The sequence below is a fragment of the Sinohyriopsis cumingii genome, chromosome 15, assembly GCF_028554795.1.
Source record: "Sinohyriopsis cumingii isolate HCF-2022 chromosome 15, ASM2855479v2, whole genome shotgun sequence".
Classification (NCBI taxonomy): domain Eukaryota; kingdom Metazoa; phylum Mollusca; class Bivalvia; order Unionida; family Unionidae; genus Sinohyriopsis; species Sinohyriopsis cumingii.
In genome coordinates, this window is record NC_142975.1 from 149,861,795 (window position 1) to 149,881,300 (window position 19,506).

At 33.9% G+C, this 19,506-nt stretch overlaps 1 protein-coding gene across 1 annotated transcript in view; it reads right to left on the bottom strand.

Annotated features, from left to right (window-relative positions):
* Positions 1–9,653: 9,653 nt before the first annotated feature.
* LOC149783049 (3-dehydrosphinganine reductase-like) overlaps positions 9,654–19,506 on the bottom strand; it is a 28,802-nt gene continuing 18,949 nt past the window's right edge. The window contains exons 7-10 of the mRNA XM_089934645.1: positions 17,637–17,720; positions 15,745–15,828; positions 12,018–12,119; positions 9,654–11,302 (exon numbers count right to left, since the gene is read on the bottom strand). Coding sequence (XP_089790771.1) covers positions 11,192–11,302; positions 12,018–12,119; positions 15,745–15,828; positions 17,637–17,720 — 381 coding nt within the window. The 3' untranslated portion in view covers positions 9,654–11,191. The remainder of the gene's footprint in view (positions 11,303–12,017; positions 12,120–15,744; positions 15,829–17,636; positions 17,721–19,506) is intronic.

Sequence of the window (19,506 nt, forward strand, 5' to 3'; positions counted from 1 at the left end):
CCCACCCCATTTTTGATATTTTGACATTTATTGGCAAAGGTTGGAATTCACCATTGCAGCACATTGGTGGCATAGGGTAGCCACTTACTAGTGGGCCAAGAAAACTTGAAACAACCTCACATTGAGTCATACCTGCACGAAATCGATAGAAAGATGATTTATTTTCTCAGAAATTGTGATTATAATATTTATTATGTCTTTAATTCCACTGATACACAAGACTAAACTTCAGCGTTGATGCAGTATGACCTGGTACTTGCCATATTGCATTGCTAGTCACATGACTAAACAAATCTACATGTCCTTGACATGAGAGGTCCAATAGTCACATGATAACAACAGTAAACCCCTTTCCAGTGCTGTTGTAAAAAATTATTGATGATATCAAATGAAAGTCCTATAATATTTGTAAAAAGACAAAGTATACTCAATTCTCAATATATTTATTCTGAGAATAATGACCAGACAAATGTTGCTGTTACAGCAACCTGAAGGAAACCAGATTCACCATGCTGACAGCACATGTCCGTGCAGCAGTCATGTCATACCAACAAAAACATTACTGACAAGTGCTCCATGCTTGATAATCTGGTTTTTCCCAGACGACTCTGAATACCCTTTTTTTCTATAGCCAATTGGCTCTGACTGCATACCCCAACATAAATGTCAAAATATCTAAAATAGGGTGGGTGCATATATAATGCCATTCCACCATCATCACTGTCAATCACCAACTTAAACATACAATTAACAACTTTAGTTCTAAGTTCACTTATAAAGCTTCGCACACCAGTAAGTATCGCAAACAACAACACTAGGAGATTCAGCTTATCTGTGATGGCTTCAGGCCTTGATATGACAACAACTACTCATGATGAAACTGGCTTATGTGCTCTCTTGTTAAGCTGCAGCAGTATTCCAATACTCAGGGTTCTCAAGGGTTTTAAGTCCTTAAAAGTTTGTAAACATTTGGCATAAATTTTTAAGTTTGGAAATTCATTAGAATGTGATTGCAATAAAATTACTGACTTGTCTGACTTTTATTGAATTAAAAAAATGACACATACTCAACACACTAGGCTGACTGTCAATCATTGAAAACAAAAGGTCACAGCCTGAACGAAGTGTGCAGGAATCGTTTCCCTTTTATCCATATTTGCTGCTTAACAAGTTTACATCGCTGTTATCACCTCATACGATGTTGGGCAGTTGTCTTTTTAATGATACATTGCTGTCAAATCTTGAGTACAATAAATGGCTCAAGAACGGTTTATTAAACAAGCAAAAGGCATTTTGCACCCCATGTCAAAAGAGTCTCAATATTTCATTGATGGGATTAGTTGTGTTGGTCATTCATTCGAAAGGTGAGTCCAATACAATCTATAGTATCGTCAGGCTAAATATCAGAGCAAATGCAAATACTGGAACAAAATATTTACTGGATAAAGGATTACATAATCAGAAATACTCACTATTGCATTGCCACCACAAATATGAACAGCATCTGGAAGAGCTCAGAAAATAGCAGAGAAATTAGTTGTCAAGAAGAAAAACAATTAGAGGAGCTGAAAGCAAATGCTGAAGACTTGAAATTGACATTAAAGCAAAGGAAAAAAAAAAACAGCAGAACAAAAGGTCTTGATGCAAAGAAGCATTGTCACATTGCACTATTGGCAGAGTTGAATAAACTGAGAAAAAGTTTCAAGGACAAGGTGGCAGCTATGAAGGAGCTCGACCAGCTCTTTGAAGAAATGATATCAGTGACCACACCTCACTGTATTTCAAAACCTTCCTCGACTGATCCAACAGTTAGCTTTTGTTTTAGTGACCATCTGTTATTGACTTCTGATTGACTCTGTAACCAAAATAAGATCATGTGTTGAGAGGTTCTTATTGCAACTTCTTATTGCCCAGAACTTGACTCATGGATCATGCTGTTTCCAAAGGCCATCTTTTGTGTTTGCCTAATGCAGTTTGTATTGATTTAATGATAGAAAATACTAAAAATATTTTAATTTTTATTGTTTTATATGTTTTCTTTGGTTTTGAGTATCTTCTCAGTTTGAAAATTACCATAATTTTCATATTGTGCATCGGGTTTAAGAAATAAAGCATGCAAAAAGTTTTTAAAGTTTCTTAAGAGTTTTTAAAGGGCTTTTGAAAGCTTTAATAAAAATTTTTATGGTGAAATTTCAGTACAAACCCTGATTATACTATATTTAAGTATTTTGATAACAGTGGGAACTCAGCCCTAACTGTAATTTGTCTGTTCTGCAGTTTAGAAAGGCAGGATTATACAGTATTTATATATGCCACATGAATCAATCAAAGAGATAAACAAACTCTTAATCTGGTGCTGTGTTGTTGTAAATTACTAATCAAAGTTGGCAGGAATATGGGACTACAATGCATGAAAAGAATAGGAAAAGATCTGCTTCTGAAAGACTTTAATGTTGGGACAGTTAACTTTCAATACTTAAAACACATTTTACAGGTTTTTGACAGTCTCGTTTTTTTCTGGTACAATGACAAATTTTACCAGTAAAAAGTGGCATATACTGGTGTAACAGAATCAATATAATGTAAGTGTACAAAATACTTTCATTAACAGCTTATTTTATTTCATGGTTTCAGTATTAAATGCTTCAAAATACACTGTTCATAAATTTATATCTTCCTTTGATAATTATCTTGATGACTGGCTGTCGGTAATCAGGAGTAAATATGTCCAGACATGATTTTGGTCCTCCATAAACAAAACTAGAAAATGTGCAGGGGTTTTTGCAGTCCACCCCCATTGGGGTCTCAGGGGGTAGTGCCCCTGATCCAGGAGTGCAGGGGGCTTGTACACGCATACAAAACTGTTTCTGGTGGACCTTATCATCATATAATATTGCAGAGTTGTTACTTGATTTTAAACAAACATTTGAAAAAAGAACTTAAAAGAATTTCACAGTGTTCATTGTCACAATAACTTCTCCAGTAATATTAGTTCTGAGTTTATTACATATGCATGTCAGTATTCACATAGGAATTCAGTCACAATAATTTGTCTGTATTATTTGCAGCAACTATTATGTAACACTTTCCTCTTTTCAGAAAACAATTTGTTAAATAAACACCCAAATACATCAATGATATACAAATAACCACATAAATTCACTTGTCTTTCCCCCATGGGACACAACCTGTTGATATTGTTATGCAAGTCTTGGCAAAGATTTCTTTTGCTTTTCTTCTTGTCATCATTGATGTCTGTCTTTGGCTCATTGTTCAATCTCTTCTTTTTTTCTCAACAAGGATTTTTTTTCTTTCAAGCACCTCATATTGGCTGTAATTTGTGCTTTTTGATATTAAATCTCTCTATGCAGCTTCTTTTGGAGGTGCTGTCTGCTGCTCAAAACTCTTCCAACTGCAATTAGTGTAATTAAAATCTTTCTTGAAAAACTGCGTTCTCTGGCGATCGGTTTTCTTATGAACTGACCAACTACAATTCCATCGACTTTCTGCTTGAGCCATTCCCACATATTTTTCGAACATTTATCCCAACTGTTTGTGTTATTTCTCTCAAAACTCAAGATGCCATATTTGGCAAGCATTCTTATTTCTTTCCATTCCCATCTCGACTAATATACGGAATTAACACTTTACAAAGATCATTGTGAAAAGGAACTAATCAGACTGGTTTTTTTTACAAACTGGAATGGAGATGAGATATATAAAAATGGACTACATCAAGGATTAGATTTTTTTTTGTCAGGAGAAAAGTGGAATTCTGCTTCAAAATGGAGAAAAAATCATGTATATCCACACCTGTCAAATGATAATGCTTTCAAATAATTATGAAACCATTTTATTTGACATTAATTTTTATATGATGTCTATTCCCATCTAGATATGTGTACTTTCTATGCATGCAGTCAGATTACCAACATACCAGTACATAGTTTACACTCGAGATCTAATATTACCAGATGGTATTTTATCATTGACAAAACTTGTTTTAATCCACTCTATCTGCTTACCAAAACAGAAGCTGATTTGACAACTGCCATCCTGATATTAACATATTTATATGGTAAAAGTTACTTGTGACACAAATACCTTAGGACCATGAGTTTTTGGCAGACTGGATTAAGAAATAAAAAATCCTCCATATTATTTAGAACTGTAATGATACATCCATAGTTTGGCCCATTTAAGAATTAAAAATAAATCAATCCATTTAAAATTAGGGAGTGGTGGATCAACAAACTAAACTTTTAAAATGTTACAAGTTATTTAACTTAAAAGGAAAAATGTTTTACAGATATGAAAATGATGTTTATATTTAATGAATGTGATGGTGAACAATATATGAAAACTTTTCATCTTTACAATGCATTTCAAGCAAATCAAATACCATATTTCAACCATGTTTTCAAGATTTTATATATTTTATCTTTTATTTTCTATACCTTTTACAGAGCATTAACATTGTTGTTTTTTATTTTTATTTTATATCCTTGGACTTTATTTATTTGGAAGGAATTTGCTTCCTAAACATGTTGTGTTCTTCATGTTACAGTTTCAAACTTTACCTTTAGTTGGTACCATATAACCACTATTGAGCTAAAATATTTAAAAATGCTACTACATACATACCCCAAATTCAGCTGGATTAAACATTCCCATGTTTGTAAATGCATTGTCATCAGTTTCTACATCACATGATAATTCTCAGGTTATGATTGGATTATTATAAGGAATTACATAATGAAATACATTTCTCAATGATTTTGGGTACTACACCTGTCCCAACAAGCACTACTGCCATGTGGCAATATCATGACAACACTTAAAAATAGGTTACTGCATTTGTGTAGGAAAATATGAACATGTTTTTTTCAGGTTAATACTGCACAACCTTTGGGAGTAGTATTCATCCAAGAAAATGAGTTTATATTTTTCCCATACAGATGCAGTAACCATTTTATTATATACTCATTTTCTTATTCTAAGGCTTAATTATAAATAATACACTATAAGAAACAAAGTAATTTAATTTATGCTGTATTAAAAAATAAATACACAACCATAAATTATTCAATACATAATAACAATATTAAACTGCACATAGCACCGCCCAGCAACCTTTGAACTTTGCTGCATGCTCAACAGTAGTTTAAAAAAGAAATTGTCATTTTGGTCTACTTGAAATTGAAATTTTGGAGTCACATTTTGAATGAATGTGCACTGCAACAACTTTTCCATATCATCTGGAATGGATTTTGTTTTAAATTCTGCTTTTCTGATTATGATGGACTGGATTATTGGGTCAATTCAGTGCAGTAAGCAGAATGGATTCAGCTGGAAATGTACTTGAAATTTCATTACAGTTTTGGTGTGTTATCAGGTTTTGCATCACATGTCATTTGGATTTGCAAAACTAAGAAAGTTCATTTTGAGGAAATTCAAGATGCATAAATGAAAATATATTTATTACTATTCTTAATACTAGCTAAAGACATGTTTATGTCTTGTCAATTGCATCTCACTGTTAGAGGGACCCCAGCTATGACCTGTATCATACAGTGTCTTCTATCGCTAGCCTAAAACTATCAAAATAGTTACATGGAGAAAATTGCAAAGCAGCTGTTGTGTTACAGTTCATTCAGCAAGTGGAAATAATACTTTTTCATCATCCTTGCTTATTGGCTCTGAGGCTCTAGTTTCCTACCAAAACCTTCTGCTGCATTTTTTACTCGAATCTAGTATTTTGACATTCTTGTAAAATGGTACATCTCTGATAGATATGTGATAGCCCTTGGCGTCAATATGTTCTCCTATGCTACATTTTTATTGACCCTAGAGAGCACTGGTCATAGTCTGAACCATTCTATTTGTGAAAGGATACAACTATTTCTCCTAAACAAACTGTTTCAATGATCAGAATGATATTTTAATTACTGTGTTTCTCACATTTGTTGTTGACATTTTAAATATCACGTTCATTCATGTGCTATACTTTCAACTGGATGAAACGGCTTGTTAAGTTCATTCACAAACAAATCTAAGTAGTTGCTAATACACTATACTATTTTTAGGCATATGTGTTGTGCATGCAATATCAAGGTGTTTAGTATCAAAATACTGCATGATTCTGACGTAAAGTTAAAGGAGACAAAAATGAGCATATAACGTCTGTGATGTAGTAAATCTATTACGCTCTTTTCCATAAGAAACTATTTTTCTACAGTAGGAGAAGGTACCCTTGTGAGATGGCAATAACAGTTATAGTTTTTAATGCCATTTTTCTGCAGTTGATAGGCTTATACATGGCAGCCATTATAACTGGTGGCGGAAGAACCTGGGAAGAACCATTGACCATGGGCAGCTACTGCCAAACTTTCTCACGCACCCACATTGGCCATGCCCAAGACTCAAATCCCATGCAGACAGAAGTTAGATGGTAGTGATCCAAAACAGTGAGCACTTTAAAACCACTTGGCCACTCTTGGTCCCTGGCAATAACATAACAATAATGCAAAGAATATAATTACAGTATAAAGAATTGCCATAAAGGGGCCATGAAAAACACTAGGATTTTTAGTGAGGAATTTGTATAAGTAACAATAATCAAGATATACATGCAAGAAATATATATTTACAATGTGACCCCACTATAGCATGATCCGTTATAACACAGTTGTGGTGTGGCTCCCAAAATTGTATATACATGTATTTATCTTGTACACGAATAAAAGTTCATTCTTAAAAGTAAAAAAAAGGAAAAAGTTTATTATCATTTTGGGGAAGAGATTGCGCATGAATAATACAAAAGGATCGTGGCATGCATAGCTCCTAAAATTTTATTTGCATTTTTCTCATACATGAAAAAAGTTTTTTCTTCTTAAAAGTATGAAAAATAACTTGTAAAAAATTTATTCTGGTAGTGCATAGGGCTTCACCAATGTCGCTAACTGCAAATTTTTTTCCCTTATTGGCAGCAAAATATACCATCTGGCGATTTTTTTTATTGGCGACAGTTGGCTGTTTAAATTTGTATATACAACCATTGGTTTGAAGTGGAGAAATTCAGAGGCACCGTGAAAGGAAGCCGCAAACTTGATATAAAATGCACTGAAATTTATTTATTGTTACATAAACAGTTTCTATGTCCGTACTGACAAACCATCTAAACAGTGCATTATTATATCATAATCCACTAATGCTGACATTGAGCATGAGTACTGTAATTTGTAAGATATCTGCTTTTTTTATTGTTGACATTTCCGGATGAGGCATTATCTTGTAATCTATCTTTCATTGGATTTTTGGCCGCTCACTAGTAATTAATATATTTACATAGAATGACATTTGTAAGTGGATGGTAAGTAAAATTCCTCTTCTTTTCACTCAGAACAAAAATCCTTCAAATCACTCACATTTTCTGTGCTAATCTTTGTCATCAGACCAGAACACCTGCATCTATCGTCCGTTGACCCTTTGTTAAATTTCTGACGCATGCCTGGAAGGCAGCATCACTCTGCTACCACAAATGTACAAAAAAAAAAAAAATAATCTTGTTGGTCTATGCAATAGGCAGGGAGGAACAGTAACTACAATCAAACAAATGACGGCCAATTCCTTTTTTAAAAATGTACCCAGATAAAATAGTTTGCTGAAATTTCAAAGAAAACCGATTACCTTTGAAGCACCGATTGTTATGAAAATGTACTAAGCAAATGGGGGAAAAAAATCAGACTCAATCATGCAATACAATTATTTGATGTTGCCACCACAATAAGAAACAAGTATTTATTTGGTTCCAAAGCTGTCCTTTAGTGGTGACTTCAATACCACATGCACCCTTCATCAAGGAAAGCTGACTACAATCTTTAGTAAAAACAAAGAACTTTTTTCTTCAAAGGAAGTCAGTACTAAACTTAAACAAAAGCCATGGAATCTGATGGGTTTTTTCATTGTCCAATGCGACTGGAACACGATTACTTTGCCATGAATGGTTCCTTTTTGCAGGGAAAAAGTTTATGCTTATGAATGCTACCAACGGCAGCTTAAAACACAAACCAACTTTTACCGACTTGGGACGTACTGAAAAGTAAATGTGCTTCATCATTCATTACATGATAGTGCTATGTTTTTCCACGGAATTCTGACCTATATGACCTATGACAAAATTACTGAATATTTTAAATGTGTGTATGTGCATATTTCCAATGGAATTACTTGCATTGTGGATTCAACGAATATGAGATTCACAGGTAAGTACAATGTGTTGATACTCTATTCATACTATACATTAGACATGTATATATAAACAGCATACATGTATATGTACCAGTCCATAGTTCTCTAAAGTAAAATATTATATACGCCTTCTCTTTTTTCACTACAAGTGTATTTTCTATTTAATATGCATCGATTTAAGATGGTAACTGTGCCAATGAAGCACGTATTTACCACCCACATTTATTACCTACCACCATTGCAAATTTTTGGGGGTACATTCATCATTTCTTCAGCTAACTGACCTGGTTGCTTATAACACGGTTTGGTCTGTAACGGTTGGGTTCTATGGCTCCCAACTACTGTTGTTATAGCGGGATCACACTGTATATATGGTCCGTGTAGTCATAAATATCCAGAATCTTGGGTGTGAATGTTTACTAGCCAGAGGTAGGGTCTGATAGGGTTTTTAGAGTTCCACAAACTTATACAACCCAATTAAATTTGAACAATTGGTCACTAACACAAAAACATAGCCATTAATGTAAAAAAAAACAAAATTATGAAGATTGTAGTGTCACAGAGGAACGGAATCCTAGTGTCATAGAGGAACAGAATCACAGTGTCAAGCGTCACAGAGGAACGGAATCCTAGTGTCATAGAGGAACAGAATCATAGTGTCATAGAGGAAAAGAATTGTAGTGTCACAGAGGAACAGAATTGTAGTGCCATGGAGGAGCAGAATTGAGACAATAATTGCACTAAAAATGTTCCATCTTCAGAATCTCCCTGCAGGTAGATCTTCCAAATCATGCAGATCCATTCTTTTGGGGGTTATTTTTTTCAGTGGGGGTTAAGAGGTTAAAATGGTTGGAAAGAGTTTAGTAGGAAAAAATATTAATGCTCGGGGATACTAAATTTTAAACTTATGATTTACTGTTTGAGCAAGTAAACAGAAGTTTTCATGCGGTATTCAATTCACTCAAGGCTCCTCAGATGTGTTCTGCTGAATCATGAAGTCCATACTTCACTCCATAATTCATTGCCCTCTACAGAAACCTGAATAGCTCAATCATCATATTCCACTGCCGTTTGATTCCTACATTTGCCTCATAGGAACAATAGTGGATAGAGGGCACTGAATTACTCTGAGACACCTTGGCTGACTATATACCTCCATGTATATCATTATACCATTGTTTTCTCCAACCCCCCCTCCACCATTGCTTCATAGATTTTTAAAAAGAATTGTTGCATTATATTGAGATTGCAGTTGTCGGTCAGCAGCTTTATACAATGTTATATATGCTGACCAACTTTCATGATGAGAACACTCCAGATGCAAAGTCATTTAAAAAAGAAAACCCAAAACCCAGTTTGATCGTAACAGCTTTGTACCAAATAAAAAAACAACAAACAAGCACTGTAATTTTATCAATATTTAATTTACTTAACAGACGTTTAGAATATCTGATCACAGTTTTTGAGTTATCTAATGAGGGTTTTCAAATGGTGAAAACTTTTAATTTAGAAACAAGCAGTTTAAAGCCTGCGAATACTGACACATATTTACAGCTAGCAAATATGACTGGTGCCGTGATGTATGTTACACAAGTGAGAAAACCAGGAGCTGCTGAAACCAGTGACCTGGAATATTCTAGGTCATTGATTGAAACAATCATTCTGATGATATCTGATTCAGCTGACAACTTGGCAGAATTTTTGTCTTTAAAAATAGAGAGTACAAAGTTGACAAAAGAATCAAGCTTTTAATGCCTGGGACTGATACAAAAACACTAGAAAGCAGTGTTAAAAAATAAATGGTGATGGGCATGGTTGGAAGGAAAGGATGGGGAAGGGTGACTTGGGTCAGAATGGTGCAGAAAACCTGAAATTCCTGGAGTTTGTTTTGGTATGCCATGCCACAAGACCATTTATTAAAGTTCCAATAGGAAAACAATCACTGATTCAAGCCATTGGAAGAATGCAGAAGTTTTAAGATCCAGTCAGGTCTCCAAAGAGGTTTTACCAGGTATGTCTGGTAGTTGTGCTTGCTTAATCCTGCACCACCAAAAACCATCTGTGATCCAGGAAGGAAAAGGCAAAGAAGATTACAAAATTAATGCAGCTGCAGAAGAATGATTTTGAAACATAAAAGGCAGTCAACATACAAAAACGGTTCATGCTAATAGATTTAAGACCGAGAAAATATTATACATTGACTAAGTGAATGAAAATGAAATCATTTAATATCATCTTTTTAGAATAAGCAATTGTCGTTATTTGTTAACTGAAGAGACTTGAAGACATGTGCAACAAACTAAATGTTTCATAAAATTATTGTCATGTTTGTGTTAGTTGTGGTACATTCAGTTTTGGTTGTAGTATATAATTTAAGTAAATCCTGAATTATAATGAATCAAACATTTCCATTTGTATTTTATGTTCAGCTCCTGAATTTTTACATTTATAGAACGATACTGAAAAATCTGTGTTGAGATAAAGGATGCATTTTTATTCAAAATATACAATGAGAAATTAATGTATTCATGATGCAATAGATGCATCATAATAAAAAATCAGAATTTTGGATTGTTAAATTACAATTCATGCAAAAATATAGTGTCAAAATTATTCCATTATTAGCATGACCCATTTGACCTCTAGCCTACTTTACAGTATTGTGGTTTTTCCCAACTTTCACCCATGCTGTTGGTGACAACAATTGACTGAATCATGTATGTCAATGAGGTTACTGTGATGCAATAACAACCATGGGCTTGGATACAGTTTAAAATGGCCACTATTTGCACCTGAGGTTATTTGTAGAACATGATAGAAAGGTTGACGACATTCTGGATGCTTGAAGAATAAGACATGTCATGATAGTGTATATAAAAATTGTTCTTTGAAGTCATCTGAAAGAAACAAAAAACTAGGTATGACTATATCACTACAAGGTCTAGGATGATTTCTCTTTTTGTTTCCTCTCTCTATGGCACTGTTTCACTATTCTGTCAAATGATACAAGGTAGAATGCTGACACAAGTCGAAAGAGTCCCATTAAAAAAACCTGAAAAACAATGATGGATAGAGGTTTGAGTTTAACAAGTTAAACAATTTAATATATAGACTGATATATGTTGATAGATCAATTTTTGTTTTCATTTTCCAAAATCATCCAGATTAATCCAGTTTAACAAGATATTCACAAAGTGCTCTTGTGTACAACAAATCCATAAACATGAGCAGGGTTAAGGAGCTATGAATCTGGTAATACTGCCATAGAAATATAGTAACAAGTTAAACAAAAAAGCAAATATCTGTCATTTTCTCAGTTTCTACAGGGGCTTTCAATAAAGCATGTGACTTTTCTTTAATGAAGCTATGAAAATATGCTGCTATTCCTTTAATTTCTCATCAAACCAATTCAGTGTTCACTGATCAATTTTTGTATAAATGTCGTATGTCACCAGATACTAGCATGTACAACAACATTTCATTCTGAATAAACTTTCACAAAGCATTCCTGCTTTTAAAAAATATGCCCTTGAAATATAATAAATTAATTGTAATCCTTTTCTTTTTACCACATGCGAGGATTCACTGAAAGCTAAATATAAATGCATCAACAACACATCTTAACCAACACTATTGTATTTGTCTATGGCCCCCACCCACAGGCAGTTTGTATCTCCCTTGCAATTTTAAAAATGAAAAGCATTAGGTCTGCTTTTTACAAGGACTTTATTGTACTTGTTCTGAAAAAAGGTTTTGGAGCACTTTACCTGCTGGATGCCATCCAAAGCTGATGTAATAGGGGTCATTCCACAGGTTAAACATCCCAACATCCAACCATCCAATCCAACAGTGCACAGGAATCTTCCATTCTGTTTGCGGAAAGAAAGGTAGATTTGAACAGAGAATATGACCTTTACATTTGATCTGTTTGATCCCTGACAACTGCTGTAATTTCAATGTCACCATATTATGAGAATCCATTCTAAAAACAGAATATAAGCCTTTGTTTACAATTACTTTTTGACAAATAAAAAGCAAAAGTTTACAAATATACTAAAAGTGATTTGTTTTATAGTGCAAAAATAGATCTCTCTAACTGAACCTCATCCCCAGTTATAATGTCATTCTGTGATTCTGGTACTTGACAGAAGAAAACTAAACACCAAGCAAGGCTAATGAAATAAATGATCTCAAATTTTTATGTTGATAACAGTGTCAATGTAAGAAATACTAATGAAACCGGTGTACAGAGAACTACTTAAATTTCTCATTGATATGCATATTAAAAACAGCATAGAGGCAAGAGACATGAATGGGAATATTGTCTAGTGGCTGCATACAGGCAAGAGACATGAATGGGAATATTGTCTAGTGGAAGTATAGAGGCAAGAGACATGAATGGGAATATTGTCTAGTAGCTGCATACAGGCAAGAGACATGAATGGGAATATTGTCTAGTGGAAGCAGCTGTCCAATACAAAGAGTATTAAAAAAATCTTTGATACAAGAGAAAGGACACAGAAATGTCCTATAGAAACAGGAATTGTTTGATGTGTCTGATAGGACATGTTATTTCACTGCCCCCATGCATAAACCTTACTGCATAAACAGAATCTTGGCCCAAGAAAAACAAATATAAGCACACAAAAAACAGATTTGCATTTGAAAAGCACACATAACACTTTTGACCCAAAACTCAAATTCACCCCATCCATGTAAAAAAATAAAATGCGTGTACATATGCATACAAACAAGCATATCATATTTCATTCGTCTGACTCTAGTGGTTTTGCTAAGCTGTGCTAAAAGACGTTTTGTGAACACAGTACAAGTCCAAAACATTCCCAAGAAATTGCATAAAGGTCTGAAAATCCTTCTGGTAATATTCATATAAATACAACCATGCCTACCAAATATTATTTGCTTGCCAGAAGTATTTTCTTCCTATTTGTGCTTAAAAAACCTTCTCCATAAAAAAGTGCACTTTTTTTCTCAAAAAATCTTTAACCAGGTCATCTACATATTAACACAAATATGCCTATCAAATTTGATTTGTCTCCCTTGACTACTTTATGTTCAATTATACATGTACTTAAAAAGTTTTGTCAAAGAAAGAGTGCAAGTCAAAACAATTTCATAAAATGTGTAAAGATTAAAAAAAACAATGTCCCCATTGCCAGAACATAATAAGGCCTTGTAAGCCATGAAGGTATCCAAAAAAATCATTTCGGTCTGGCTTGTTTTGATATTGTTTATCGATCTTCATGGATGCTGCCAAAATAATCATTTCAGTCTGGCTTGTTTTGATACTGTTTATAGATCTTCAAGGATGCTGCCAGAATTTTATCTGAAGGGGTGATACCCCACCCCCCTTGTCACTAAAACAAGTGGAGGGGAGGGGTGAAGCACCATAGTTCATTATCAAACCAACACTCAAATATATGTCTCTCTTTCTTGCTGCACAACTCTGATCTCTACTGAGAGCAGATCTTTGAGTAAATTATATTTCTCCAAGAATACTTGCCTGATCACATTAATATTTAGGGGATATAAACCTGCCACTTGTGGAATCCATCCCTACTGAAAAGACCAAACTTTGTCTTTTCCATTATCCCCTCCTTGCCACCACCAGATGTCACTAGTGTTTAAGCTGAATGTTATACCATTGAGGATGCTTGCACAGTGGTGTGGTTTGTAGGGTCTTCAAGACATGTGATCCTATGAGTATTCTTATAGAAACATAATTTACTTCAAAATGTACTTCTTCAAATAGGTTTCCCAATCACATTAACATAGGAGAAAAGGAGGAGGGAATGCTGAGCATCCTACAAATACCTTGGGTATCCTTCTAGGGAAGAAAGATTGGATTCCCTATGTGAATGACAGCCTGCTCTCCTACTTAGACATCACTATAAACTGCCACACTGCCGACATCATAGCAATATGACTAAAATTGTTAAAGTTACATTTTAAAAATACATCCAAATCCAAAGTGTTGATAAACATGTAGTCTCAAATGTACAATTGTACCAGATTTTGGAGAAGGTCAATTCTAAAATGCAATTATATATAACCTATATTCACGGAGAAGAAACTAACAAATACAAATCAAATATACATAATATGTAACTTTATGTGGGGATTAGTCTCTGCTATATGCATGTGCCAAATAAAACCTTTCTGTTTTTACAGCAGAAGGACCTCTGTTTATTTACACTACAGGCCAAAGATTGTCAATTTAGTATCATCTGAATGGACAAGAATGAGAATGACATGAATGTAGAGTCCATTTCAGTGTGTCAGTTATATCTGTAATTAATACTTTGTAAAATTGCACTATTTTCAAGAAGTAATATCCTTATTGATTTTCCAGACCTTTTCCTACTATCTTTGCATAGCGGTTTTTGCCAAACTCTGTAATAAAAGCAAAAAATATAAAGATTTTTCAAAAACAAAACATATATTTTGCATGAAATGGTTTTTTATTTAAAACTATCAAAGTTTCATAGTTTGGGTGAAAAGACACTGCTGTAAAAAAATGTGGTAAAAACCAAAGGGTTGGAATGGGGAGACGATGCCCATTTTACAAGCACTGAGTGACAACTCCCTTATACTATACTACACTTTTTTGAATTTTTGGTGCAGCTTTAAAACAATTCACAGAATAAGATTAAAATGAATTTTTAGATAGAAATATTGCAGGAAAAAATTATTTTCAGCTTGAAAGAGTGGCAGAGTTAAGAGCTTTGAAGCGAAATGAAAAGCTGATAACAAAAAACATAACTTGGTAAAGAATAAAGTGAAAGAGACAAAAACCTGAAAATGTACATCTACACATATTGGACAGTATTAACTTGAAACTGCATCAGGACTTGCTGAATGATTCCAGAAACATACAAAGTGAAGATGTGCAATAACTCAAAAATACCCATTACTCTGCCAAAAGTGAAATATGAGACAAACTCCTTGCACATCCATTTCCATACAATATTGATCACACCAAAGAGAAGATACTGAATGGTTTTTGAACTATGATGATTACAAGAAACTGTTATTTAAAGATTTTAAAAACATAAGTGATTATTTTCCCTGCCTGAAGCACCAGATCAATGACTGAAGATTAAAACTGTATCTCAAATGGATACAAAAAATGAACATGCAAACCTATTTATATTTTGTATCAAATGACACAACTACTGTAATGTATGAGTCAAGCTTGCTACAAATCAGATGTGAATAGAAAGTAAAGGTGAATACTACTAGCATCCAAAAGTAGTTACATGTTTGCCATGCATCTCAGTCTACAGTCCTAGCTTTATTATATGTGGTCTCTATCCAAGGTTTGTAGTTTCCCCCTGGTTTTATGGTTTCCGCCACCCCAGAGACTAACTAATGAAAACATCAAAGTCATATAGAGTTTTTGCACAAGTTGTCAAAAACTGTTGTCTAGTGGACATAACCTGAGCAAGGTTTCAAGCAAGAGACAAAACTCACCAATGTGTCTTCCACAATAGACTTGGCAACACTTTCTGCTTTGAAAAGGCCAGATGACTGAGATATCAGCTGGGTCTCCTTGGGCTGATAGAAAAAATAAATTCTTGATATTAAGGCAACCAATTCTTTCATGCTCGGGTAAAAAAAATAATTAATGCTTACAAAGTTCTGATCACTGTTTCAAATGCATACAATGGAATAATGCTACAACCTTGCTGTCCTGACTGCTTGTTTAGCTAAACCAGTGTGGTGAAACTTAGCAAATAATTATTTTTTTCTATAAAAGATGTATCAGTTAAAGTCTAAAATTCTTTTTTCACTGTCAAATTATTCTGAATGATATTCTGTTTAAACAAGGCACAATTCACTTGTTTAAACTTCCTCCTAATCAGCACATTCTTTGTGTCTTTCCTTACATATAATGTATGGCTAACTTGTGCAAAAGTAAACCCACATCTGCCATAGTTCTGTGTGCAGGTAGATAAGGGTCTATGCAGTTGGTTTTACTTATGATTTTAAGCAAATGCCATTTGTACAGTTACTGACTGTTGATGAGGTCAATATCAGGATCTATCACCACCACCCCCCAAAAAAATATGACACAAAGGCCACAGGCTGATGTGAATAAAAACTCTAATTTCAAACTAAGGTAGGAATAGAACAGACTGACAAATAAACCTGTGTAAAAAACCAGCAATAAATGATTTGTGATTCATATCCCAGCACAATTACTTTTAAACACTTGCATTTCATCATCAACAGTCAAAGTCTCTGCTGTTAACCTGTGATTGACATCAGAGTCAGGTTGGTGTCAAAGATCAGACTAGCCTTTGGAATCTTGTATCACCCTTGCATGTACAGCAGGGTTGCTATAATGTTCTATTAGCAATTACAGCTTCTTGAGATTTCATCTGAATACAGTCAAGTGAAAGGTCCTATAATAAAACCCGCCATTACATAGTTGCCATCATATATGGGTTTATGCCATTCATATATAGGTCATATATAGGTCTATGCCATTCATATATAGGTCATATATGGGTCTATGCCATTCATATATGGGTCTATGCCATTCATATATGGCACTCATTATACAAGGGTATATGCAGTATATGTCTAAGACTGATGGTGCAGATATGGGCCGACTATCAGAAATTAAAGCTGCTGAAGTATACACTGAAGAAAGACTGCCTTTGTGAAAGGAATATCTTACAAATAAAGCTTCAATGGATGCATTAAGTTACAATAATAAAAGTAGTGTGATATGATAAGCCTCTTATTTTTAATGACTCAGCTTTTAACTTGAGATATTTCATCAATAATTAAACGATTCTGGAATATAATGCTCAACAACATATTAGACATTATAAAGCAGTATAATCTGTCACAAGATAAATAAAGCCTGGCTTTCAGGAAGACTTTTTCAAAATAACAACTCCTGTAATTAAGAAACTTTATCACAATTCTACCAAAATCACAGCTTAATTTATATTACAATCCTACCAGAAACACAGCTTAATTTGTATTACAATTCTACCAAAAACACAGTTTAATTTATATTACAATCCTACCAGAAACACATCTTAATTTGTAGTACGATTCTACCAAAAACACAGCTTAATTTATACTACAATCCTATCAGAAACACAGCTTAATTTGTATTACAACTCTACCAGAAACAAAGCTTAATTTGTATTACAATTCTATGAGAAACACAACTTATTTTGCTTCCTTCTGCTTACAAAACGATTCAAGAATGTAATTCAAATATATCATCACCCTTATTCTGTATTTGCTGTCAAAGTGCTTTAAGTTACCACACTGTCATCAGTAACATTAGCAAAAGGGACAAAACTTGTTTGAAAAGAAAATTCAAGATCAGCTGAACTAACCTTTTCAATCTGTTCATTTGCAAAGCCTGGTGTATCTGTGTCTGGTGGGAATGCAACTGTAACATACATGTTGTATGGCTTCACCTGAATTGTACAAAATAAGGATTTTTTAATGCACCTATATACTAATAATCTATAGATGCACATTTTGGACTTGTGTAAAAAGAGTTGTTAACCAGTTTTACAAAGTAGCTTCTCTACTTCACAACACAGTATGTCATATTTGAATTATTATATTACAGAAAATTAATTTACATGCAACTGATAGAACCAATTTCAACATTTGATATAACAGGTTTATGGGTTGTATCACACTTTTTTTGACATCATACAGTGCTGAATTTATCTAACACTGACCCTGGGAAAAATTAAAGTGACCTGTATTATAAGTGTGACCACCTTAATATGAAGTATATTCCAACAAGGCTGTGTCATAAAATACAAAAATTGGGTAATTGTGATAAATGTAACAAATGGTACTAGATTATGTTCTCAAGAGCCAAGAACAAAAACGAAGTAAAATAAAAACAGTAGCAATAATAGAGTGGGGGTTTAGGGTTTACAACTATATGTGTAAACATGTATCAGTCAAATCTGCTCATCATTTACTCCAGTTCTGTGCATACACATGCAGCAACTGCACACAAGTTATAGGTATATCCTACTATCTGCTCACATAAGATATAGAATAAAAGAATGGTGAACATGTCACCATAACTGTACGTTACACAAGACCACCACATACATTTAAGCACAAGTTCTGTGAAACATCACTGCATCCAAACTGTGCTATAACAAATCTCCTAGAACATGAATGAATAATGAAAACATTGCCATTAACAATACTGACCTGGAAATGAGATATACATGTTCTGCATTGCTAATGTTTGTGATAAAGATGTTCTGTCTTGTTAATGTTTGTGATACACATGTTCTGTCTTGTTAATGTTTGTGATACAGATGTTCTGTCTTGTTAATGTTTGTGATACACATGTTCTGTCTTGTTAATGTTTGTGATACACATGTTCTGTCTTGTTAATGTTTGTGATACACATGTTCTGTCTTGTTAATGTTTGTGATGTAGATGCTATCCTGCAAATGCTTGTGATACACATTTTGTCTTACTAATGTGGACGATACACATGTTCAATCCTAATACTTGAGATACATATGTTCTGTCCTGCAAATGCTGGTGATACACATTTTGTCTTACTAAAACAGATGACACACGTGTTCTGTCTTGCTAATGCAGATGATACACATGTTCTGTCCTGCTCATGCTTGTGATACATATATAATGCTGGTGAAACTAATAGATTTTTCTCATCATATTATTGGTTCTCAACTGGCACACTGGCAAAATTCTCACAGAAAAACACTTCACTGCTACCCCCCTCAAACCAGTGGTAATCAACTTTTAATGGCCAGAATCCACTGTCAATGACCAATACTCCTCAAGGATGGCCACCTGTCTAATGCGACCAATAGCTGGCATAACAGTGCAAAAACTGTAAAATTAACTTTTAAAATGCAGCAAAATAATAGTTTACAGATAGAAATCTCATGAATATTATTCATTTCTAAATATAACCCAAAGACTATGTTCTAACATACCTAAATATAACCCAATGACTGTTCTAACATACCTAAATATAACCCAAAGACTGTGTTCTAACATACCTAAATATAACCCAAAGACTATGTTCTAACATACCTAAATATAACCCAATGACTGTTCTAACATACCTACATATAACCCAATGACTGTTCTAACATATCTAAATATAACTCAATGACTGTGTTCTAACATACCTAAATATAACCCAAAGACTGTGTTCTAACATACCTAAATATAACCCAAAGACTGTGT